Source organism: Mrakia frigida, assembly GCF_051309035.1.
Source record: "Mrakia frigida strain ATCC 22029 unplaced genomic scaffold BDY24scaffold_11, whole genome shotgun sequence".
In the NCBI taxonomy this organism is placed as follows: Eukaryota; Fungi; Basidiomycota; class Tremellomycetes; order Cystofilobasidiales; family Mrakiaceae; genus Mrakia; species Mrakia frigida.
The window spans coordinates 557,794-580,062 of record NW_027481270.1 but is presented as its reverse complement, the minus strand read 5'-3'; the positions used below and the strand labels follow the sequence as shown (position 1 = coordinate 580,062).

The 22,269-nt window shown below is 53.7% G+C and overlaps 10 protein-coding genes across 10 annotated transcripts; 5 read left to right on the top strand and 5 right to left on the bottom strand.

Moving 5' to 3' along the window:
* Positions 1-426: 426 nt before the first annotated feature.
* Positions 427-2,086, top strand: BDY24DRAFT_28690 (uncharacterized protein). Its single transcript, XM_076637008.1, has 3 exons — positions 427-592; positions 668-1,839; positions 1,931-2,086. The coding sequence occupies exon 2, from the start codon at positions 711-713 to the stop codon at positions 1,824-1,826; it is 1,116 nt and encodes a 371-aa protein (XP_076497769.1). The 5' UTR covers positions 427-592; positions 668-710; the 3' UTR covers positions 1,827-1,839; positions 1,931-2,086.
* A 535-nt stretch (positions 2,087-2,621) lies between these two features.
* BDY24DRAFT_385806 (uncharacterized protein) lies at positions 2,622-4,498 on the bottom strand. The gene is made up of 5 exons (XM_076640016.1): positions 4,199-4,498; positions 4,052-4,118; positions 2,941-3,974; positions 2,841-2,861; positions 2,622-2,741 (listed from the first exon to the last, which is right to left on the bottom strand). The coding sequence occupies exons 1-4, from the start codon at positions 4,367-4,369 to the stop codon at positions 2,844-2,846; spliced, it is 1,290 nt and encodes a 429-aa protein (XP_076497768.1). The 5' UTR covers positions 4,370-4,498; the 3' UTR covers positions 2,622-2,741; positions 2,841-2,843.
* A 54-nt stretch (positions 4,499-4,552) lies between these two features.
* On the top strand, positions 4,553-5,883 carry BDY24DRAFT_28678 (4'-phosphopantetheinyl transferase family protein). The gene is made up of 5 exons (XM_076637005.1): positions 4,553-4,659; positions 4,744-4,825; positions 4,923-5,032; positions 5,115-5,288; positions 5,394-5,883. The coding sequence occupies exons 1-5, from the start codon at positions 4,612-4,614 to the stop codon at positions 5,802-5,804; spliced, it is 825 nt and encodes a 274-aa protein (XP_076497767.1). The 5' UTR covers positions 4,553-4,611; the 3' UTR covers positions 5,805-5,883.
* Positions 5,884-5,949: 66 nt separating this feature from the next.
* Positions 5,950-7,487, top strand: BDY24DRAFT_369724 (uncharacterized protein; the record flags this gene model as incomplete). The annotated part of the gene is made up of 6 exons (XM_076638071.1): positions 5,950-5,992; positions 6,117-6,382; positions 6,513-6,537; positions 6,602-7,236; positions 7,362-7,376; positions 7,458-7,487. 6 exons carry the CDS (start codon positions 5,950-5,952, stop codon positions 7,485-7,487), a joined length of 1,014 nt encoding a protein of 337 aa, XP_076497766.1.
* A 1,790-nt stretch (positions 7,488-9,277) lies between these two features.
* BDY24DRAFT_414315 (uncharacterized protein) lies at positions 9,278-11,304 on the top strand (the record flags this gene model as incomplete). Its single annotated transcript, XM_076643292.1, has 6 exons — positions 9,278-9,555; positions 9,667-9,796; positions 9,919-10,071; positions 10,142-10,256; positions 10,346-11,006; positions 11,127-11,304. The coding sequence occupies 6 exons, from the start codon at positions 9,278-9,280 to the stop codon at positions 11,302-11,304; spliced, it is 1,515 nt and encodes a 504-aa protein (XP_076497765.1).
* Positions 11,305-12,140: 836 nt separating this feature from the next.
* Positions 12,141-13,046, bottom strand: BDY24DRAFT_414314 (uncharacterized protein; the record flags this gene model as incomplete). The annotated part of the gene is made up of 3 exons (XM_076643291.1): positions 12,141-12,709; positions 12,881-12,914; positions 13,011-13,046. The coding sequence occupies 3 exons, from the start codon at positions 13,044-13,046 to the stop codon at positions 12,141-12,143; spliced, it is 639 nt and encodes a 212-aa protein (XP_076497764.1).
* Positions 13,047-14,715: 1,669 nt separating this feature from the next.
* Positions 14,716-15,907, bottom strand: BDY24DRAFT_440560 (uncharacterized protein). The gene is made up of 2 exons (XM_076644532.1): positions 15,543-15,907; positions 14,716-14,982 (listed from the first exon to the last, which is right to left on the bottom strand). Exons 1-2 carry the CDS (start codon positions 15,892-15,894, stop codon positions 14,969-14,971), a joined length of 366 nt encoding a protein of 121 aa, XP_076497763.1. The 5' UTR covers positions 15,895-15,907; the 3' UTR covers positions 14,716-14,968.
* A 752-nt stretch (positions 15,908-16,659) lies between these two features.
* On the bottom strand, positions 16,660-18,499 carry BDY24DRAFT_440559 (uncharacterized protein; the record flags this gene model as incomplete). The annotated part of the gene is made up of 5 exons (XM_076644531.1): positions 18,114-18,499; positions 17,977-18,034; positions 17,631-17,896; positions 16,755-17,513; positions 16,660-16,677 (listed from the first exon to the last, which is right to left on the bottom strand). Exons 1-5 carry the CDS (start codon positions 18,300-18,302, stop codon positions 16,660-16,662), a joined length of 1,290 nt encoding a protein of 429 aa, XP_076497762.1. The 5' UTR covers positions 18,303-18,499.
* Positions 18,500-19,781, top strand: BDY24DRAFT_385792 (4'-phosphopantetheinyl transferase family protein). Its single transcript, XM_076640015.1, has 5 exons — positions 18,500-18,607; positions 18,696-18,777; positions 18,875-18,984; positions 19,067-19,240; positions 19,346-19,781. Exons 1-5 carry the CDS (start codon positions 18,560-18,562, stop codon positions 19,760-19,762), a joined length of 831 nt encoding a protein of 276 aa, XP_076497761.1. The 5' UTR covers positions 18,500-18,559; the 3' UTR covers positions 19,763-19,781.
* Positions 19,782-19,999: 218 nt separating this feature from the next.
* BDY24DRAFT_440557 (uncharacterized protein) lies at positions 20,000-22,079 on the bottom strand (the record flags this gene model as incomplete). Its single annotated transcript, XM_076644530.1, has 11 exons — positions 21,881-22,079; positions 21,779-21,789; positions 21,571-21,707; positions 21,361-21,491; positions 21,033-21,295; positions 20,942-20,958; positions 20,853-20,874; positions 20,720-20,763; positions 20,429-20,635; positions 20,248-20,359; positions 20,000-20,100 (listed from the first exon to the last, which is right to left on the bottom strand). The coding sequence occupies exons 1-11, from the start codon at positions 22,009-22,011 to the stop codon at positions 20,000-20,002; spliced, it is 1,176 nt and encodes a 391-aa protein (XP_076497760.1). The 5' UTR covers positions 22,012-22,079.
* Between the last annotated feature and the right edge of the window lie 190 nt (positions 22,080-22,269).

The window sequence follows — 22,269 nt, the reverse complement described above, 5'->3', positions numbered from 1 at the left end:
TGTTTCAGCTCGACGCGTCTCCCCTGTCGACTTTGTTCTTTCGTCCCTCTTTCCTCTTTCTGACGGGAGTTCCAGCGACCTTGAACAGCTGGCTACATCATACCCAATAGAACTCTACCCGAGGGAGGAGGATTGCCTTCCAGCTGTCAGCTCATGCCTCATAAAGTAAAGAGTCGGAGACGCGGAGGAGGAAAGGGTAGACCGAGTTGATTGAGGCAGGAAACTTTAGCATTTGAGATGCGATGAGCCTCGCTGTGGTCCAAAGAAAGTTTTCTCCCCTCTGGAGATGTTTGTTCGTCGGCTGGTTTTGAACGCAGATTTTCATACTTTGGATAAGGGCTCAAATCGGAAGGGGATCGCCCACCCACCAAACACCCCCCTCGCCCCGTCACTCTCCGAGCTGGACTTGGGGCTGATCACCCTTCCCAACCCAACAAATCCTTCTCTTTCCCCTCCCAACCAACCCCCATCCTCGCCTCTCGGGAAGCGGCTCGTTCCCTCAGATCTATATATCTCCTCTCTCTTCTTTGAACCCACTAAAGGATTCATCCGCCTGAACCTCGGTCTTTCGGTCTTCGCTCGTGCCAGAACAGTGAGCTCATTCTTTCCTTCCTTCCTCTTCCCCACCCTTTCCCTTCTCTCTTCTGACTTATCTTCCTCTCTTTAGCTTCGAACCACCACATCCTCGTCCAGATACCCTCTCGTCCAACATGACGACCTACGGACACCCTTATCACGCTAGGTTCAGTCCAACAAAGAGCTCCTTCTCGCCGTCGTCGTCGTCCTCTCCTCCTCCCTCCTCTCCCTCCTTCTCGACGACGTCTCCCTCCCACCGTTCGATATCCGAGACAGCTCCTCCTCCACCTCTCTTCTGGAAGGAGCACAATCAACATCCGAGATCGGTCTCTCATTCCACGGAAGCCACAACCGCGAAAGATTTCCTGGGAGGATGGTCGAAGGAAGACAAGGCCGCGGGAGGGCAGGAGCTTCAATTCGGATTGACAACCTCCTTCGCCTCTCAACGAGGAGGACTTCTTCCTTCGCCAATGGCCATGGACGTTACTGGATCAGCCTTCGACCCTTTCTCGCCAGCTCACAACTTTACTTCCGGTCAACCCTCCAAGTTCGATCCCGCTCAACGACGCCTCTCGGAAACCCCTTCCTACGACTCCACCGCCTCTACCTCCTCCTCCTTTTCCTCCTCGCCCTACCCACCTGCTCCTCTATCCCCTCAACGACCCAAACGGAATCAAGCAGCACCCATTCCCTTCATCTTCCCCTCCCGACCCGCTCCCAGTCCTCCCAACTCTGCGAAGCACTCAACCCCGACCTCGACCCATTTCCTCCCCACCACTCCTCCTCTCTCCTTCTCCACGGCCGCCAACACCACCGATCAGTACTCTCCCTTCTTCCCAGAAGAGGAGACGGACGACTCGCTATCCTACTACTTCACCTCCGCCTCAGATTCCTCAACCTCCACACCCTCCTCCTTCGACCTACCTCTCTCACCCGTCACCGTCACTCCCACCGCCTCTCCCCGAACTCCTACCTTCCCCAAACGAGTCAAGACGGAGGAGCAGAAGTACAAGGACGATCTCCGGAACTACACGAGAGGGTTGTTGAGGGGAGTTCAGAGGGCGGCGAGTGAACCTCCAGAGGAGAGACGCGAAGAAGGCATGTCGGCTTGGACGCGAGTCGGAGGGATTCAGGACGTGGATATGGAGGAAGAGGAGGTCCTCGTCGGTGGGAGCCTGGGGAGGAGGAGAGGCAGAGGGAAGGGAGCGGATTGTGGGAGTGTGTTCAGGGAGGTAGCGGTGTACGAGTAGACGGAAGCGACGCGTGAGTCGTCGGTTTTCTTTCTTTCTTCTCCTTCGAGCTCGATCATGCAAATCTGACGCTCCTTCTTGCCGTTCGAACGTACTTCCTATAGACCATCTCATCCTCGACCTCAACTCGACCCAGAGCCCAGGCTCTTGACGTACATGGAATACCCCGACGCGTCACACCTTCCCCTCTTCTCCTTTCAACCAACTCCTCCTCCCCTTCCGACTCAACCAGTAACAACTCATCTCGGCTTTCCATTTCATCCTCGACCGTCTCCTACTTCCAACCCTGTTTACGCTCGTCTAAATACGTCTCGAAACGATCCGTTCGCATCTCTCCCTTTTTTTTTTTCCTTTGCCTTCGCTGAACGCCATAAACGACCACCTTTCACGCTCGCTCTTTTCCCTATCTCGCTTTCTCTATTTTGTTACTCATCTCATGTTGGGATTTGCACACACACGCACGCTCTTCTCTACCTGTTGCTCTCTCTCTTCTCTAATCTTAAGCCGTCTCGCTTTGTTCACTTTCCCTCGGTTCTTGCTCTGCTTCGCACACGTCCCGTATCTACCCCTTCGTATCTGTCTACCGTAATAGACATCTGGTAATTTTCTGTCTTGCCTTTTCCTGAACTCATCTGGGAAGAACAAGAGGAAAGAGAAGAGAGACCGAGACGCGACGGCGACAAGAATGGGAGAGAGAGCGAAGGTTTCGATCCCCCTCTGATGCAATTTGAGCCCGTCGATATGGGTAGCTGTACGGAAACAGATCAACCGGAACTTCCGAGATGAGAGACTGAAGATGAGGAAGGGGCATAGATCGAGAGGAGCCGTGACGCGTCGAACGAGATGCTGAACCCTGAACCTTCCCCCGTCTGTGCAGGTCTTCCAAAGGCAATGAAGGTCCATCTGTACAAGGGTCTTGAGCGTAGAGGGAAGGAAAGAGGGAGATCAAGGTCAATTGACGAAAGAGAGGAAAGAGAAGGACGAGTTTGACGGCCCACGAACAAATAAACTCACGAATCACGACAGAGGCTCGTCCTTGAAAAGATGGAATGAGAAGAGATCCAGTTTAGTATATGCCTCGGCGGAGTAAGGGAGAGACTAAGGTGGAACGTACCAGTGGATCTGCTGCTAGCAAGACCTTCTGCGATCCGTCCTCCCTCTTCCAGCTCCAATCCACCAACGCAGCCTCCTCAAAGTTCTTCTCCCCCAGCTCCAGCTCCAACTCCAACTCCAACTCCTCCAAAAAACCTGCCGAGTATCCGAAAAGCTGTACCTCAGCGACGCCAACGCCAGACCTGAGGTTGGACACGGAGTCGAAAAGGACCTCCGACGCAACTTCCTTCGATCCGGGTTCGAGATGGAGTTGGAGGATAGGTGTGAAGGGTTGAGTCGAGGAAAGGAGTGGTTCGTGCGTAAAAGGGTCGTGAGGAAGGGCGAGGACGACAGGATTGCCGCATCGAAGGACGTGAGAAAAGACGCGTTCCCTCTCTCCCTCGATCCAGAGCTCCGTGTTCGTTTGGACCAGCTCGTCTATCCTCTCCTCCAACGAAGCATCGTACATCATCACCGACCATGCCTCCAACTCCTCCTCGATGATCTCCTGCTCCAGAATCTCGGTGTCCTCGACGAATTCCTCGCGAAGCAGAGCGCTGGACTTCGACCGCATCGACGGATTTGCTTGAGCTTCCTCGACCAGACGACGAGCGTCCAGCTGCAGCGACGGCTCCTCCTCCAGGAATCGTACCCTATCCATGATGCAGGCGAGTTCCAGTTTCCGTTCCGACTTTGGGAAGACAAGGGGGACGACCCAGGAGGTTTCGTCGTCGACCTGAGGCGGACGCGAAGGGACGAGGGGCGGGAAGATCGAGCTGAGAATGCAGATCTCCCGAACCCAAGACCATCGGTTCCGCCCCTCCTCTCCAACGACGAACAGTCCCGTCTGCGGGTTGAAGAAGGTTTGGTAGTGAGAAGGACGGCTGATGGTGACGGAGCGATAGAAGATTGGGAGGGCGAGGGAGGAGAACGAGTGGGAGATGAGGAGGAGGTGTGAGGTGTTGTTGAGAGGGAAGGGATCCGAGTAGGGGGTGGTAGGTGTCCGTCGAAGGAAGGTATAGGTGATAATCCGTTCCAAGATCTCGAGGGGGAGTCCTGTTCGAAAGAGACGAGCGAAAGAACGGTCGGTCAGGCTCGAGCTGTTTTCGATAGGTTCAAGATATGGAGCTTACTAGTGGAAGCAGCCAAGAAAGGGTCAGTGCGAGTTCCAGGTGAGGTGTCCTCTCCGAGATCAGGAGTCTGCAAACGAAACAACAAGAGTCGGAATGAGGTGCTGATTGACGAGGTCGAGGAAGGAGGAGAAACAAAAGCGAGCTCACTAGGTTCTGATTCAGAGAAGTTTCACCCGCCGGGAGTCCAGGGGATCCAGGTTCGGACTCGACTTCCTCTTGTGTAGACAGCCCGGGGTTCCTCTTGTTTGTAGAAGGGAGTCGAGAGAAGGTGGAGGGAAGGAGAGGAGGGAGGGCGTCGCCGAGGGCTGAGAGGTCCATGCTCTGAGGACGACCGAGTCAATGTCTGAATGATGGGGTCGAAGAGAGTCTGGGAGTACCAAGTGGATGTGTGGTATAGACGAGATCCTAGTTCTGGGGTGGTGAAGCGAGCAGGAGGAAAGAGGATGCTGACTGTTTGAGATCAACTCGACGAAATCGTCTCGCTTCTCTTTTCACTTCTCACCATCAGCAGCCTTTTTCTACAACTCTATCAGAGGCCTTCACTTCTTCTCTGACATGCGATGTCCATCGTAGCCGTCAATTTAGCAGCATTCAGCCCTTCGGAAGAGGCAAGCAGCTTCGTCTTCAACGTCTCCTTCGATCCGAGCTCAACAAGCTGACCCCCTTCCCTCTCCCTCTTCCCTGTCTTCCAGGAGTTCAATTCTTACCTCTCCTTGCTCGATGACACGTCTCAGACCCGAATACGGAGGTTCAAGAGAAGAGAGGATGCTCTTCGTGAGTCGAAGAAACCAGCCAGGAAAGGGAGAGGAAGAAGGAAAAGCTCGAGCTCACCACTTTCCTCCTCCTCCTCCCCTCCTCTCCCTCTCTTCAGGTTGTCTCATCGGTCGACTCCTTCCTCTCTACCTGTTGAGCGCCCTCACAGAATACGTCGAGGCTTCCACGATCAGTTTTCAAACTGGATCCCACGGCAGACCTTCCTTCGTTCGTCCCATCGCACCTCTTTCTCTTCAAACTCGAGCTCACCTTCTTCCTCCCTCTCCTCCTTTGCTCTCGTTCAAACCAGGCCTCTCCCATCCTCGACTCTCCTCTGGACTACAACATATCGCACGATGGAGACTGGGTCGTCATGGCTTGGAGTCGAGGCCCAAATTCAGCTGTAGGAGTGGACGTGATGAGGTTGGGTTTGCCCGAGGGGATGAAGGACGCGAACGAACTCGTCGAGGCTTTGGAAGATCAGGTTCGTCCCGTCCTCCTTTCGCACTTCATCTTTGTCTATGGAGAATGTTTCGATTCTCGGCCTAGATCTGACCGTTCGTCGTTCTCTTTCTGTCGATTTCTCTAGCTCTCTCCCTCCGAACGACGAGCTCTCGCTTCCTCCTCGCCTCAAGATCGCACGATGCTCCTCCTTCGACTCTGGATGTATAAGGAATCGATAGCGAAGCTTCTGGGAACAGGCTCAGCGGAGGACTTTTCGACTTTCTCGTTCGACCTTCCTTCTTACCCTCTCAACCGAACAAACGAACTCGTCAAACTCCCTGCTGTTCTTTCGACGGGAGAGCGGGGGGACGCACAGAGCTTGTGCGATGCCACCTTCTCGGAGGGACGACTGGGATATGGAGACGGAGGAGGGGATGAGTACGGAGTGGTGCTGGCTACGAGAGGTGGCATAGAGGGAAGAAGAGGGGACGTGACGGTCGTCGACGTCGAGCGCGTCTTGGAGGGAGCTCGGCGAACAGATAGAACTCCTGCCTGAATGACTCATCCGTACTGTGAATTTTACTCGCAAAGGATTTAATCGTCGCTCGAGCAAGGAAGAAGGAATCGATTGTCGGGCTCACCTTCTCTTCCCTTCATTCTCCTTCGTTCGATAGAGTTTGACGGAGCTCGAGAGCTCCAGGATGTCGGGAACGGACGATTCGGTGTCGTCTTCAGTTCTTCCAGGTGAGTTTAGTTCCTTCTTGCCTTCTCTGGGCCAACTTCAAGAGAAGGGGTCGAAGCGAGGAGGACGTTCCCTCAACGCTCCCTCTCTCCCCACTGACCATGACCCTGACCTCTTAACACACAGCTCTCCCCATCGAAGTCATCGAACGAATCCTCAAATACACCTTCCTTCGACGATCCAAGCTCACTCCCTCCTCGGATCCCTACCACCTCAACGGAACCACGTCCCTCCTCCGCGTCTCTCGAGGCTTCCGAGAGCTCTGCCTCCCGTTCTTCTACCACTCCATTACCATCACTACGTCTTTCCACTGGACGACCTTCTTCGACCCGGAGCATGGGATCTTCGTCGCTGGAGAGGACGGGAGGAAAAGATGGAACTACGTTCGAGAGGTGAGTTTCAAACGCGTCTGACCCTTCGACGCGTCCTGACCTTTTCGCTCTTCATCCTTTTCTTCTCCTTCCACCCCAGCTCGCCATCATCTTTGACGTCTTCCCTCCTTTCGTCACCTCGTACTCCCAGGTCCAGGACTCCCAGCACTACCTCTGTCCGTTGACGCTTCCATCCAACGAACCACCTCGACGTCCTTTGCGTCCTCAACCGACGAAAAGATCAAGCCAACTGGAGGAAAGGAGCTCAGCTAGACATGGTCGTGGAGAACATCAAGATTCAAGCCGCCGTTCGAACGCAAATCCTCGAGGACCTCCACGAGGAGTACGAGGACGACATGGAATTCAATCCTGCCTCCTCCGAAGACCTCGAGGACTGGATTCAGAACAACTTGGAAGCGGATACCATCGAAACCGAGATCCGGACTCGTGTAGAAGATCGGACGGTCGCCTTCATCGAGCGGGAACATCGAACCGTCGTCCAGGAGCTCGTTCAAGCATCCTATCCGTCCGCTCTCCGAGTCCCTTCGGATACGATGAAAGGTCTGGTCTCGATCGATACGGCAGCTGGACGCATGGAAAGGACCCTACTCGAGATCTACCAAGCCTCGCCAGGTGTACTGTACGACCTCCCTCCAGGCGAGTTGTGTCGGATCGTCGGCGTTGTTCAATCTCAATTCGGATCTGTCGAGATCCGCCTCGAAGGGTTCAGGCCGAATTATCTGTCCTCCCTGGGCCTCTGGATCAAGGTCTACGGCCACCTCCCAGGTCACGGATTCTCAGAAACCTTGCGGGCTGTCTCGTGGAGTTGGTTGCTCCCTGACGGATCCCTCTTCGTCCTTCATCCTTGTTCTCCTGTGAGTTCGACTCCTCTCCGCCTCAACTGTTAGAGATGACTCACTTACCTCTTCTCCCCTTTCTTGTCTCTCTCCAGCAAGGACCCATCGCCTGACTCGGCTCGTCGGTCTTGTCGTCGTTCAAGGACGATCGATCCCTCGTGAGTTTCGCTCGTCTTTCCTCGTTCCCTCTTCTCGACCTCCGAGAACTGACCCACTCCCGTTCTCCTCTTATTTTACAGCCCTACACCGCTTCGTCGCCATCTCGATAAACCTCTATACTCTATACACCATGCCTCTTTCGACCCTCTTCGCCTCTCCGTCGCGTCGCAAGTTGAACACCCTCTCCGCTCCCTTTCCTTCTCCAGCGAGCAGCTTTTCCATCGAGGATCAACAATTCCCTCATTCAATATTCTAGTACCCATCCCATCAATCTCAACAACTACTCCAATCTCCCAGCTCTCGAAACAAAACGACAACGATTCGAACGACGCGTCTCTCCCTCCCTCACTCTCCTTCCTCCAGAACCCCTCAAAGCTCCTCACCGCCACTCATCAGCTCCCCCAGCCCCGTTAAAATCCCTCCTTCTCCTCCGTACTCGGAAAACGCAGGAGTTTTCCAGCTCTTCCGATCCCACGTCGTCGTTGTCCGCCTTTTCTTCCTCGCACGCGTCGAGTTCGAGTAATCGACGGAGGGTTGGCAGATAGATGGGTGCTTCGCGTGATAATAGTGGTGGTGGTGGTGGTGGGTGACGGTTTGGGCTGGAAGCGGTGGCTGCGAAGAAAGAAAGGAAGAAAAGAGGGAAGGGAGGTGAAAGGACTCACGAATCGACCACGACGACGTCCCCCCCGTCGGATCGGAATGTCCAAGAGAGAGAGCTCTTCCTTTGATTGTCCTCGACCACTTCCTACTCCTAATAGTGTGTTTTCAAGCTCGAGACCTCCCGATCAGTGGGCGAGGGAAGATGACGAGTTGGTTCTGAGCCGCCGTTGTCGTTGAGCGTTTCTTCCTTTTTCAACCGCTGTCTTCTCCTTGGTTCCGTCGTGGGTGGTGAAGGTGGACGAAGCGCATGCAAAGGCTCGGAGTATAGATATGGTGGGGTATGATGGTAGAGAGGGGGAAGAAGAGGAAGAGGGAGGAGTACGGTTGGACTCATTCAAAGAAGGCTTGACGGTTCAAGAAACCGAACGAGCGCAACGTCAGCGAAGATGAAAATACTGTCATTGCCCTCCTTCCTAAGGCTGTTGAGGGCGAGGCGTCGTCTTGGTTTGTCGGACGGAAGAGGGGGGGACGAGGTTCATCGAACGACGCGTCGCTGTTCCGATCGCCGTTTGAGGACGTAACGACTTTGATTCCAGATCCAGAACCGCAGAGTGTGTAAAAGAGAGCCCGTAAAATTTAAGCACGACTGGGTTGAGCGAAGATAGCGCGAGAGAGTTCGTCGGGAGGCGAGAGAGAGGAGAGGGCAGGCGCGCGAGCGAGGCGGTTTTGAGGTTCGGCAGCTTCCTAGAGAAAGTGAAAAGTGGACACAGGGTCAGGCCTGCAAAGCTGGAGCAGATGAAAAGAAGGCCTGACCTTCGACCAACCCAAGAACCGAGTCGGCCATCGACTTCAGCCCTCCCCTTCGACTCCAGTGGACTCCCTCCCTCTGCCAGAGCCCTTAAAAACCCTCGACCTCTTGAGCGTTGATAGCGATGATCTTCTCAGCTTCTCGACTTCATTTTTATGAGCTTTTCGAGAGAGTCCATTGAGTTGGAGGAGGGCTATCGTCGACGAAAGGAAGGAGCGGAACGGAGAGAGACGGGTCTTTGGAAGCAAAGGAGGGAGAAGAGAGGTCAATGTCTAGATATCGAAGAGTCAAGCATATGAGATAGACTTACTGTGAAAAGGCCGTTGTAATTATTTGAAACTTTTGACTCAGAAGACAGTCCTGGTCGGGGACTCGGGGGGAAAAGAGAAGAAGGAAGGGAGTTTCGAGGTCACCTTCAACGTCGACTGGTCCTTTTCCTCCTTCCCATCTTCCCTCTCACTACTACGACTCCTTAGAGGTCCACCTGCCCGCATGAGACTCTCCTCTTCCCTGCTAGGACCCCTTCTTCTGCCAAAAACCCTCGGCGAAACGCTCAGGCTTCTCCCTTCGACACCATCTTCTACTTCCTCTTCTTCTTCCTCCTCGAGCTCGAGCTCAACATCTCCCCCTCCTCCCTCCGTCGTCCAAGGCTGGATCTCGTCCCTTCGAACGTCAAAAAACGTCGCCTTCATCGGACTCAACGACGGAACACTCGATCGTCCTCTGCAGGTCGTGGTCTTGGGCAAAAAGACGGCGGGAGGAATGAGAAGGTCAGCTCGAGCTCAAAAAGACCCTTCCCTCCCTCGTCTCGTCTTCCTTCGTTCATTCCTTCAACCGAAGTCGTCCGCTGACTATGATTCCTCTCTCTTGTGATCATACAGCATCGTAGAAGAGCTCTCGATTGGTGCGTCCCTCAAGATTACAGGTCCCATCATCCCTTCTCCTGGACCAGGTCAGCCCGTCGAGCTTCAAGCTTCAGCCCTCGAAGTCCTCGGTTTCTGCGACGGAGATGTGAGCTCTACTTTCATTTCTGGACTCGTCTGAGAGCCTCCGTTGATGCTTATATCTCTCCCGTATCTGGAGCTGACAATCTCTCCTCCTTCGCTCGTTTCCCTCCCTCTATCCTCGTCCAGACTTACCCGATTCACCCTGATCGTAACCCTGGAGCCGAACGGCCCATTCTACACCTCCGAGAGTACTCTCATCTTCGTCCGAGGGAGCTAGAGACTCAATCGGTCATCAAGCTGAGGGATCAGGTATCGAGGGGTTGGAGGTCGTTCTTCGAGGTTCGTTTCGAGTCGTCTCTTCCCGACGCGTCAAACACGAACTTATCCTCGCTCCCCTTTCTTCGACCAGGAAAACGACTTCATTCATATCAATACACCCATCCTAACCAGCTCGGACTGCGAAGGAGCCGGAGAGGTCTTTTCCGTCATCTCTCAGAGCTCGCCAAAGGACGATCCTTTCTTTCGTGCGTCCTTCGTCTCTTTCGTCTTCCTCTCAATATTTCACAGTGGTTCCGACTTCGACTCTCAATCTTCCATTGTTTCCTCGGCACAGCCTCCCCTGGAGCCAATCTTACCGTCTCCTCCCAACTCCACCTCGAACTCTACCTTCCAACCCACCCTCGCGTCTACACCCTCTCCCCAGCCTTCCGAGCCGAACCAGGAATCTCTCGACGTCACCTCGCCGAGTTCTGGATGCTCGAAGCAGAGGTCGCTTTCGTTTCGTCGGTTCAGGAGGTTATGGACGTTTGCGAGGAAGGTGTCAAGTCCGTTCTTCGAAGACTCGTCGTCGAGGATGGATCGCCGTTGGGAGTCTTCGCTGGACGAGAGGAGGTCAGGAAGAGGATCGACGATGCGATTGGGAAGGAGGGTGGGGAGGGCTGGATGAGGTTGAGCTATACCGAAGCCGTCGACATCCTTCAGCGTCACGAGGAATCGCTGGGCGCGTCGACACCTGGATTCATCCATCGTCCGATTTGGGGAGCTTCTCTCTCGTCCGAGCACGAGAAGTTCCTCGCTGGGAAACACGCCAAGGGACCCGTCTTCGTCTACGACTATCCTTCGGAGCTCAAGCCGTTCTACATGCTTCCGACGCCAGGGACGGAGGGAGAGAGGAAGACGGTCGCTTGTTTCGATCTGTTGGTTCCGGATGTGGGAGAGTTGGCAGGAGGAAGCATGAGGGAGCATAGACTGACGGAGTTGGTGGACGTTATGAAGTGAGTTTTCGGTCGACTGATGTTGGTTGGCCTGTAGATACTTCGATCTCATTGACTGACTCGCGTTCTCCTTTCTTCCCGCTCTTTCTCTTTCTTTCTCCCCTCGGCGCGTATCTTCAGCGAACGGAAGATGCGGCTCGACCCCATGGAATGGTACATCGATACTCGTCGCTACGGAACCGTCCCTCACGGAGGATTTGGACTTGGTTTCGAGAGGATGCTGTCGTGGGTGACGGGAGTTTCCGACGTGAAGGACATCGTTGGATTCGGGAGATGGAAGGGGAACTGTCGGTACTAGGGAGGCTCGGGTTAGTGATCTTGACGTAAGCCTCGAGTTCGGGTACGTATCATTCACCTCTTTTCTTACCGTCAAAATCGAAGCTGACCTCGTCGCTCCTCTCCACCGCCTTCTTCTTGGTTCGCTCTCTCAACTAGATACCATCCTTCCCTCCTCCTGCGCCACCTTCACATGCCACTCTACCTGCCTCCTCCCGTCCTCTACCGAAGCAACAAACCTCCCGCTCCTCGAACGGCGGTTTACCAAGGATCGACGGGCGAAACCCAGTCGACGCTAGGACGGCCTTCGAAGCTTTGCGGAGGTTCAAAGACCAGGAAGAAGAGTGGATTGGTTTCAAGGATTGTTAAAGGAGGGGTCTCGTTGCGGTGATGGGGCTTGAAAAGAGGGGAGAAAGGAGGTTGATGCGTCGCTCGTTTCAGTTTGACACTTGCTGTTTCTCATAAATACCCTAATTTTGATATCTGTCTCAGCATCTGAACTTTTTCTGGTTGTATTGACGTCTTCTGGTCGGGTGATCTGATCCAGTTCCTTCGAGAGATTTCGGGGAAGCAGAGGGATTCGGAAAGGTCGAAGGAGAGCGCGAAAAAAACGCATGTCGATAGAAGATGTCTAACAAGGCTAGCAAGTAGTAAGGGAACCAAGCGAGATAAAGAAGAGAGGAGAGAGGGAAAGTCATAAAAGTTGGGAGGGAGCTGGAGAGAACGATGGGATAAACGACCGACCTTTTCTTGCGACGCGCCTGTAGAAACTCTTCCCTCCCTTCCTGCTTCCTTCCCGAGCAACTCTCATCCCACAACCAGAAAGAAAAGCTTGCTCCTTCCCACCATCAGCTTCCCTCAATCCTTCCGATCTTCCAAACCATCCGTCCTTCCTCCAACCCGACCCAACTCGTCGGCGAGCCTCTTCGCCTTTTCGGCCCTCCTCGGACAGGAGATGGAGTAGCATGTTGAAGTAACGAAGCTGCATGTAGGGGTGTAGCATTTGAGGAGGAGGGAGAAGACCCCAGAGGGGAGGTCCTCGTTGTCGACGATGATTGATTCGACGCGTCGTGGGGCAAGGGGATAGATGTCGATGGGAGGATCGTTGAATTGATAGAGCTCCGAAGGGCTTCCTCGAAGTCGGTGCTCGAGGTTGACGTGGTGGAAAAACTGTTGAGCGTCGAGAGCTCGTCCGAAGAGGAGAGCGATGGTTCGATCCGAGTTGATGAGTTCCGATAAGACGTCGACTGCATGTTTCCCATCGAAGACCTGCTTGAAGACGACTCCATCGACGACTCGATCCGAGAGGACGATGCTGGTCTTGAACGCCTTTGCTCCTCTGGAAAGAGAAGCTGGGTAGGAACGGACATGAAGCCTCGTCGCGTCGGAGGTATTGGAGGAGGGCATGGTTTGGAGGAGCGTAGGCACTGAAGAGGGAACGGTGATAGATAGATATTTTTTTTTGGTGGGAGGGGAGAGAGAAGATCGAGCGAGGAAAGAGGTCAGGGTCGAGACAACTACAGTAATAAACCAACGACGCACCGCCTCCCTCCTCTTCTCGCTCTTGACCGATTTCTACGAGATGAAGACGGACTCACGGGTTGCGGGTGGAATGCAACTCAGGTTATCTCGCTGAATACACGATCAAAGAAGGTGGGAGTCAGCGAGGAAACTCAGGAAAGAGGGAAAGGGAAAGGGAAAGGGAACGGGAGCGCGGGACGAGCTCACTTCTTCCTCTGCCTTTGAGGCTTCCCCGCGAGTCATGGTGGGGACAAGTTGTTCAACGCGGGTGAGAGAAGAAATGAGGCATCCCATGGCCGAAGGCTGAGGTTTGTTGGGGGAGGGTGGGAGTCGAAAGGTAAGGAAGGGAAGCGGAAGTTGAATTTGAGACAAGCCCGTCGGAAGGTGACAATCTGGTTCCTTGAACGAAACAAAGGCACATGAAGATCTTCAGACTACAAAAGCACGAATGCGAGACTATTGTAGAAACTTTGGTCAGTATCGTTGAGCGAAGGAAAGAAGAGAAGATGCGCGGGAAGCGACAGAGGGAAAAAGAGACTCACCAAGAATCTCGTCTCCGTCGAGCTCGAGCCTCCGTTCTCCTCATTTCATTGGCGACGGCTAGGAGGAGAGAGAAAAGGTCAGTAGAACGCTACGTAGTTCGGATACGTGGAAGCTAGAGGATTGAGGAGAGAGACGGAGTGAGAAGGAAAGCACAGGACCACGACGCGTCCAAACTCCTTCGATGTCGTTTCCTCGATCAATTGGTCGTCTGTGTAGATTGCCTGCTACTAACGAGGATCAGCATCGTCGCTGAAAGGCGACATTGCCAAAAGCAGGGAGGAAGTGAAACTCACGAATCAAACCGAGACGCGTCCTTCTCTCTCGTCTCCTTCTCTCGTCGCACTCGCGATTCTTTCCTGGAACAAAGCATCGGCCAGCTTGAAGGTCAATGAAGGCTTGTTTTGAGAACGACATAACTCACAAGGAGCAAGCTCAAAGACCGTTCCGTCCTCGACCTCCGGGATCGTCGTCCAGAGAAGGAGAGGTCGAGCTATTTTCCGACTATCCCACCCATATGATGATAAATCAAAACTTCCAATGACTATATAGCCGTAGTAGAGAGCTCACTGGGATCCTACCTGAACGGAAGGGAGAGGAGGGTGAGCTTGGGTCAAACGAGAGGACGGCAGGAAACGACCTTACCTGCGAGGCCTCACAGGCAGCTAGAATCCCAAAACACCATCACAGGCGGCACTGCCAGTATACGCCGGTGCAAAGACGTCGGAGTCTGTCATATAGATACAGCGAAGTGAAGAGCAACGAAACAACGAGCGACGATCAGCGGACATTTGGTCAAGCTCAACGGATCCTCTTCCTCCCTTCTATGCTTCCGGCGAAGCTCAGAGACGTCGGAAAGCGTTCCGAGGAGATAGTCTGGTGCCTTCTTATGCCCTCAGCGGAAAAATATACATCGAGCTGTAGTCCCTCCGACGAGAAAGACGATTGGACTCGAGGTATTTCTCTTCGCCCTCCGTCCTCCCCTCCCTTCGTTCGCTCCTTCTCTCCCCACGCCTCACTCCTTCGAATAGCGGAATCCTGATACAAGGAGGAAGAAACCATTCACGTTGTGCTGGTGAGGAATGAAGAGTCGAGGAAGAGAAGCTGATGAAGCTGATGAAGGCAGGAAGAGGTTGGGGAGGAGTTGAGTGAGCTCGCGTTCCCTCCTTCCTCTCGTTCGACCTTTCCGACAACGTCTACAGGATCTCTCCTCCTCCGAAGGAAACCGAGAGGCTCTTCTCTCTCCTTTAGAAGCAGCACAGAAACGACAACTTCTTTCGACGAAGCTGTTTCTTCTCACGAACAACCTCGAGAACGATGAAAGTCGAGCTCGCCTCCTCCTTCTTCTTTCCTTTCCCACCCCAAAGTTCAACAACGAAAAACAACATGGATTACGAGATATGTCCAGACCGTACGGGCCGCCCTTCCCTAGTTCCCGAAGGACAATGAGAAGGACGGACTTTATGAGCCTCGTGGCTCTCTAACCCCAGACCTCGAGAAAGGTAGCAGACGGCAAGCGACACTTTAAGGAAAGAGAACACGGTATGGTCTTACACCATCCTCTTCACCGCGATATCACATGAAACTGCTCGGCCCTGAGGACCGAGGTGCGAGATCTAGCAATACTAGGAGTGGATAACTGCAAGAAGGAGAGGAAGGGAGGGGAAGGAAGGAAGGAAGGGAGAAGGTCAGCTTCGAGCTTTTTTGGAACTGAGAACGAGGAAGCGTCCTCCCGCTTTTCCTTCCTCCGACAACTTCGAGAAGAAGGTCGGAGGGGAGGTTGAGGAGACGGAGAGGAAGTATAGTAGGGGAATGTGGCGCACCTTTCTTTGATGGGGAGGAAAGAGTAGGCCACGCTGGAGAACCTCTTCAGGGATTCGAGATTCACGAGGACGAGAAGGCGGTACTCTCTCTCTCTCTCTTGAACGCTGGGACGAGTTCATAGGAAGCGGCGACATGATTAGGGGGCGAATTATAGAGTCTACAGATCTGAAGTATAGGAAGTGAAGAACGAGAGTCAGGGTTGAAACAGAGAAAGAGGAGGCGAAGCGAAAGGGAAGAACTGAATCGAGTCGAGCTCACCTTCTCCTCCCTCCCTCCCTCCCTCGTTTCAGATTCAGATTTCTCCCCCACCCAGCCTCCCCTTCGTTCCTCTGACCCCTCTCCTCCTCCTCCTCCTCCTCTCGTTCAGAACCATACTGGCAGCCACAGCAACAAACACAAACCCAATCATTCCCAAATCCCAAACACCCAACCTTCCTCCTCCCTCGACGTTCTCCCACTCCTCCTCCTCCCCAGGTGCTGTGAATTCACTCGACTTCCTGAACGGTTTCAAAGCCCAAGCGTTAAGTTCTGGATCAAAGAGGTGAAGAGGTTGGTAGTGGTGGGGGTGACGGCCTGAGGGACGAAGAGCTTGAGGCAGGAGGTGTTCGAGAGACGAGGCGCCGGAGGGGGTTGGAACGACGAGGAGGAGAAGGACGGAGAAGAGGGAGAGCGAAAGCAGGAGGAGGAGAAGAGGGGGAGGGAGAGGATTGGATCGGAGGAGGGTCATGCTGAGAGCGAGAGAGAGAGAAATGTAGTTGAAGGCGCGGGGAGGAGGAGGGAGATTGGTTGGGGACGCGTCGTGTCGGAGCTCTTTCGTTCATTTCGTTCGCTTGCATGACTTCTTCTCTCGGGGGCTGAAGGATCTTCGTGCGCAAATGTGTTCGAGGATCCACGGAACGGAGGTAAGGGGGAGGAGAGAAGGTCGGGACTGAAAAGAGAGGAAGGGAGCGAGGAGTGAAGGCGCGTCGTCGACTGAAGACGGTCGAAGACTAGAGACTAGTACGATGCCCTTCTCAGCTCAAAGAAGATCCAAAGAAAAAGGGTAGAATCAAGTATAATCGTTTTAGCGCCTAGGAAAGGTAGAGCAGATAGCGAAAGGAAGACAGGGAAGAGAGGCCGGAGAGGGGTCGCTCCGTTTCATCTCTCCTTTGGCGTCTACGCTGGGCGAGCCTTTCAGAAAATCTACGCACCCTCGCAAATATGACTGTAGACGACTGTAGACTTAGAAGGACCTCGAGTCCCGCTGAAAGGAGGCGAAAATCAACTTCGACTTCGCCGTCGACGCGCCCGACTCCTCGCCAGCCTCGCACAACGAGCAGAAAAATCATCATGGTCGTCAAAAGCATAGGTCGTCATCAATCTACTCGCATCTAGAAAACAATAAAAGGGGAAGAGAGTCAGCTTCTAGTCGAAAAGACGGGCGGGGCGGAGGAAAGACGAGGACGCGACTCACTCTTCGAATTTCACTCTCTTCCCTCGAGCAAAAGCCAAGCTAGGCCCCCTCGGTAATCTGAGAGATCCAAAGAAAGACGAAGAAGGGTGAGTACGCTCAATTAGACGCGCCTTGAGGGAGAAGAAATGACTCACGGGCGAGGTAATCGAAACCGACGTCCCGTCCTCGAGTTCCCAAACGAAGGTTCTCGTCCACGAGAAGAGTCTCCACTCTCGCGAGGACAACGGTCCCGTTCGATCCCTCTTCGATCCCTCCAGCCACGATTTGAAGTCCAACAAGACGGAGGAAGGAACCGAGTCCAGACGAAGTTGAGGAGCCCGGCCGTACGTGGCTTGAGCGCTCGCGATGCAACGAAGGAGGCCATACAGGCAAGAGATTTCGGCGATACAGACGGAAGGGGAGTAGCAGAGGGAGAGTTCGGTGTAGGATCCAAGAGCTCGACGATCCACGGGGAGGAGGTACTGTCGAATCGGCTGCAACGAACTCGTCGAGACCTGGTAGGCGATGGGTCGAAGCGAAGGAAGGAGTCGACGGACGGAAAATCTGTCCCTCTCGTCGCTGATCGATTCTAGGACCTCTTGTCTCAACACTTCATCGACCTCGATTCTGATGGACTCCTCAGACCACCCTCCCGACTGCTTGTACCTCCAGATGCGACTCCTCGTGCGCGATCTCAAAAAATCATCCGCCTGAACCGAAGAGATGAGGTTCTGGACTGCTGGGTCTGCTTCGATGTCCTCGGCGAGTTTGTTGGGCGGCTCCAAGAGGCAGACGCGCTCGAGGTTTCGTCTGGAAGGGATGGTGAGGTCGACGAAGCAGAAGCTGAGGGGCGGGTTGATCACGGCTCGAGGTGGGTCAACGAGAGGAGGGAAAGCTCCACGGACGAGGGCGAGCTGGGGTAGGTAAAGAAGGGAGAAAGGGTAGCGAGAGTGTTTGAACGACGGTCAGCCGAAGGGGAGAATGCAACGTCTCTTAAAGAGCGAAGAAGACAGATCGAACGACGTACATACCTCCTTCACAAAGTTCCACCTCTTCTCTCCGACTTCCCCAGCAGAGAATATACCATCCGTAGGTGCAAAGAACACCGCGTAGTGAGAGGAACGAGTGATGGCGAGGGTGTGGTAGAAGAAGGGGAGGCAGAGCTCTCGGAACCCTTTGGAGAGAAGGAGGAGGAACGACGTTCCGTTGAGATGGAAGGGATCCGAGAAGGGAGTGAGCTTGGATCTTCGAAGGAAGGTGTACTTGAGAATCCTCTCGAGGACTTCGATGGGAAGATCTGTGCGAAAAAGGAGAGACGAAGGGAGATCAGTCCCCTTCTCTTCGTCGCTCAATCTGCAAGGAATCAGAAGAAATCACCTGGAAGACGTTTCCTCCCAGTCGAGGATCCACAGACGAGCTTGTGAACTTTCCAATCCTGCGAGTTTGAAGATAGAAAAGCGTTAGGGAAGCCGATTCAAAGGGTTGGAGCCTCTGTGGACGTCGAGCGACCTCACCTTCTTCTGACAAGCTTGAGAGCAGTAGGAAACCAGCTTGCATCTAGCACATCGAGAAATCTTGGCGAGAGATCGACTACAGTACTCGCAGAGGAGCAAGTTGGAGACTGGAATGCTAAGGTCCTGCGTGGAGCCGGTGGAGATGGTCGGAGAAGGGAGGGAGGAGGTGAGGGAGGAGAGGGAGTCCATCCTAGCTGATTGGGAGCGATTGGGAACGAGTTGAAGTCGAAGAGGAGAGTTGGGCGGATGAAGGGTCGAGGGAGGAGCTGAAGTCTGCTCGCGAGAGAAGAAGAAGAGAAGGGTGGATTCGGAGATGGTGGAAGTTAAAGGGAAACCTCGAGGAGAGGAAAGGGAGAGGGAGGTTTCGTCGTCGTCTCTTCCCCTTCACCCATCACAACATTTTCTCAAGAGTCTTTCAAGCGATCTAGACCTTTCTCTGACATGCGATGTCCATCGTAGCCGTTAATTTATCAGCATTCCGCCCTTCGGAAGAGGTAAGCAGCTTCGTCTTCAACGTCTCCCTTGGATCCGAGCTCAACAAGCTGACCCCCTCCCTCTCCCTCCCTCTTCCCTGTCTTCCAGGAGTTCGATTCTTACCTCTCACTGCTCGACAACACGTCTCAGAGTCGGATACGAAGGTTCAAGAGACGCGAGGATGCTCTTCGTGAGTCGAAGAAACCAGCCAGGAAAGGGAGAGGAAGAAGGAAAAGCTCGAGCTCACCACTTTCCTCCTCCTCCTCCCGTCCTCTCCCTCTCTTCAGGTTGTCTCGTCGGTCGACTCCTTCCTCTCTACCTGTTGAGCACCCTCACAGAATACGTCGAGGCTTCCACGATCACCTTCCAAACTGGATCCCACGGCAGACCTTCCTTCGTTCGTCCCATCGCACCTCTTTCTCTCCAAACTCGAGCTCACCTTCCTCCTCCCTCTCCTCCTTTGCTCTCGTTCAAACCAGGCCTCCCCCGTCCTCGACCCTCCTCTGGACTACAACGTCTCTCACGATGGAGACTGGGTCGTTATGGCTTGGAGTCGAGGCCCAAATTCAGCTGTAGGAGTGGACGTGATGAGGTTAGGTTTGCCCGAGGGGATGAAGGACGCGAACGAGCTCGTCGAGGCTTTGGAAGATCAGGTTCGTCCTTTCCTTCTTCTGCTTTTGATCTTTGTCTCTGGAGAATGTTTCGACTCTCGGACTCGATCTGATCGTTCGTCGTTCTCTTTCTGTCGATTTCTCTAGCTGTCTCCCTCCGAACGACGAGCTCTCGCTTCCTCCTTGCCTCAAGATCGCACGACGCTCCTCCTTCGACTCTGGATGTACAAGGAATCGATAGCGAAGCTCCTGGGAACAGGCTCAGCGGAAGACTTTTCAACTTTCTCGTTTGACCTTCCTTCTTACCCTCTCCACCGAACAAACGAACTCGTCAAACTCCCGGCTGTTCTTTCGACGGGAGAGCGAGGGGACGGACAGAGCTTGAGCGATGTTACCTTCTCGGAGGGACGACTGGGATATGGAGACGGAGGAGAGGATGAGTACGGAGTGGTACTGGCTACGAGAGGTGGCAGAGAGGGAAGAAGAGGGGACGTGACGGTCGTCGAGGTTGAGCGCGTCTTGGAGGGAGCTCGTCTTGTAAACTTGCGACCAATAGGAACTTAGGCTAGCTCATGGCATACCCAAAACAAGGAAGATGTCGTAAGATGAAGATGGAAGAAAAGCAGAGGAAACACGTCCATCGTCGTCGTCGAGCAGCAGCCTCGATCCCTCCACCCTCTTTAGCTACTCGAGAGACAGATCGACTTCGTTTCCACGCAGGTTGGATTTTCTCGCGTCTGTAGATGAGGTACGACAAGGGAGGAATCAGTGATCCCGAGAGAGGAAAAACAGAAGGAAGACTCACGGATCTCCTTGAGGCCCTTTTTGAACCCTCTCCAAATCAGAGCCGTGTAGAAGAGCGTAGCGAGGAAGACGAGATGTGCGATGATGATTTGGAAGAGCTGTGAAGAGTAGAAAACAACGGAGATTGTCAGGAAGCGTCGGGTTTGAATCGAAAAAGTCGACTCGCCGTTTTGTGAGGCACTTGAGGAAACGAGAGCACGATCAGTCAAGTTGAGCACGTCCGGAGGAACGCTGATGAAACTCACTGAAAGCTTCCTTGAACAGACGCATAGCAGCTTCCCCAGGCAGATTGAACCAGGCCCACAGGTGCTGCCCAAAATCGACCACAATACGGATCGACCAGCCGAGATAGGCGAGCTATCGACGAGAGAACGAACCACAGTCAGCTCCGGTCTTCTTCGTAGGCTGAAAGGCTTCGATGCTCACCTGAAGAGCGATCGAGATTCCCATTCCAACAGCCTTCTCCTTCTTCGCTGACCACCAAGCGAGAGCCATGGCGACGAGGTAGGTCGCCCAGAAGACGGGATGTCCGACGAGCCATTGCGTAGCACTCTCGAGCAGGACGGTGATGGTAATCCTCGCTCGAGTCGCTGCAAGAACGTAGGCTTGTGCGCAGGCGAAGAACGTGGCGAACTAGAAAAGGAGAGAAAGAAAGGAAACGCGTCGATTCCGAGTCAGCGTTCGTTTCAAGTACGCTTCTCGTTGAAGTCCACTCACGAGGAGAAGAGACGAGAAGATGAGGTATCTCTGGTAGAGTTTTCCTGCAGGGAGAAAACAGTATAGGTCAAAGCAGTGATCAGAAGACGTTGAGTAACGTCTAACGACCCGACGGAAAAACGACGCGACTCACGAAGTCCGAGATCTGCTGAAACCTGGGGAAGATAAGCAGAAAGAATGAGCTCCTACCCCCAGATCAATTTTTTTAAAAACCTAGCTTACCCTCTTGTAAGCCGTCCCTGCAAAAAGGAGCGATCAAAGAGGTCAGTCGCCTCAAAACGAGCTCAATGTCCAGACGCGTCAAAAAACTCACAGCCAAGTTCCTTATACAGTTTCCAAGCCGACCAGTCCACTCCAGCGTGGAACAGAAGATCGATAGCCGGAATGATCCATAGTAGAACGAGGATCGAAGTCGAAGTCCTGCCGTAAAGGTTCTCGTTCTTCAGGACACTCGTTCGCTGAGACGCCTCGATGATTCCTGAAACGACGAGGTAGATGTTGAACAGAACGACGGCTATAATTTCAACCATGTTCTGAGACTTGACGGCCATGTAAGCTGAGCCGAGGAGGAAGAGTCTGATCGAAGAGCATTAGCAAAAGACCTTCGAAGAGGAGAGAGAGAGGAGGAAAGTTGGACGAACTCGCTGCAGATTGTGAGAGGTTGGAGGATGACGTTCGGTGCGAGCTGTGTGTGCTGAGCTTGGATAATCTCGAGAGCGATGAGAAGAGCGACTGTAGAAGCGGCAAAGAGGGAGATACTCCAGATGAAGACCTTACGAAAAGAAGGAAGAAAGCGGTGAGCTCGAACTCCGAGGGGACGAGTCGGGAGAAGCTGAGTCGAGTCGACATACCTTCGCTGCAGGAGTCCAGACGGAAGGAGCATGCTGAACCCTCTTCTCCCTCGAAGTGGTACGCTCAGGCTTATCCTTGAAGTGATCTTGAAGAAGGGGAGTGTTGCCTGGAGCGGACGAGGTGGGTTGATCTGAAGCTGGAAGTGGAAAGCGAGTCAGCTCGTCGAATCCGACCCTCTTTCGCGTTTCAGTGCATCGAGAGACTCACCAGGTACTTGACTGATGTGTGAGAGGGCAGAAAAGTTCGAAAATCAGTATGGATGAGCGAGAGAAGCGAACAGAAGCCCAAAAAGAAGGCGACTCGACTCACACGACGTGGTATCCCTCTTCTTCTCTCCTTGTTTCATCTCCATTCATCTCCGACGAGTGTCTCGCGATGGCGGGATCCATTTGGTGATAAGGGATGTACGAGTGACTCGACTTGGTCGTCGAGAAGAGCATGCAGCGAGTGAGCGTTTGGAGGAGAAAGGAAGAGGAGCCGAGGAAGCGGACTTTCGACTCTGAGGCGGTGACGCATGAGAAGTTTTCTTTTTTTTTTGGGTAGAACGCGAACCTGAGATTATGTCGGAGGATACAAACAAGGGGAGCCGAGTCAGGAGCAGGGTGAAAGGGGTAGCTGATGGGGAGGTGAAGGGGGAGGTGAGTTGAGTTAATTGAGAGACGACTCAGACGAGGACGGATGGATCTCGAGAGAACGAG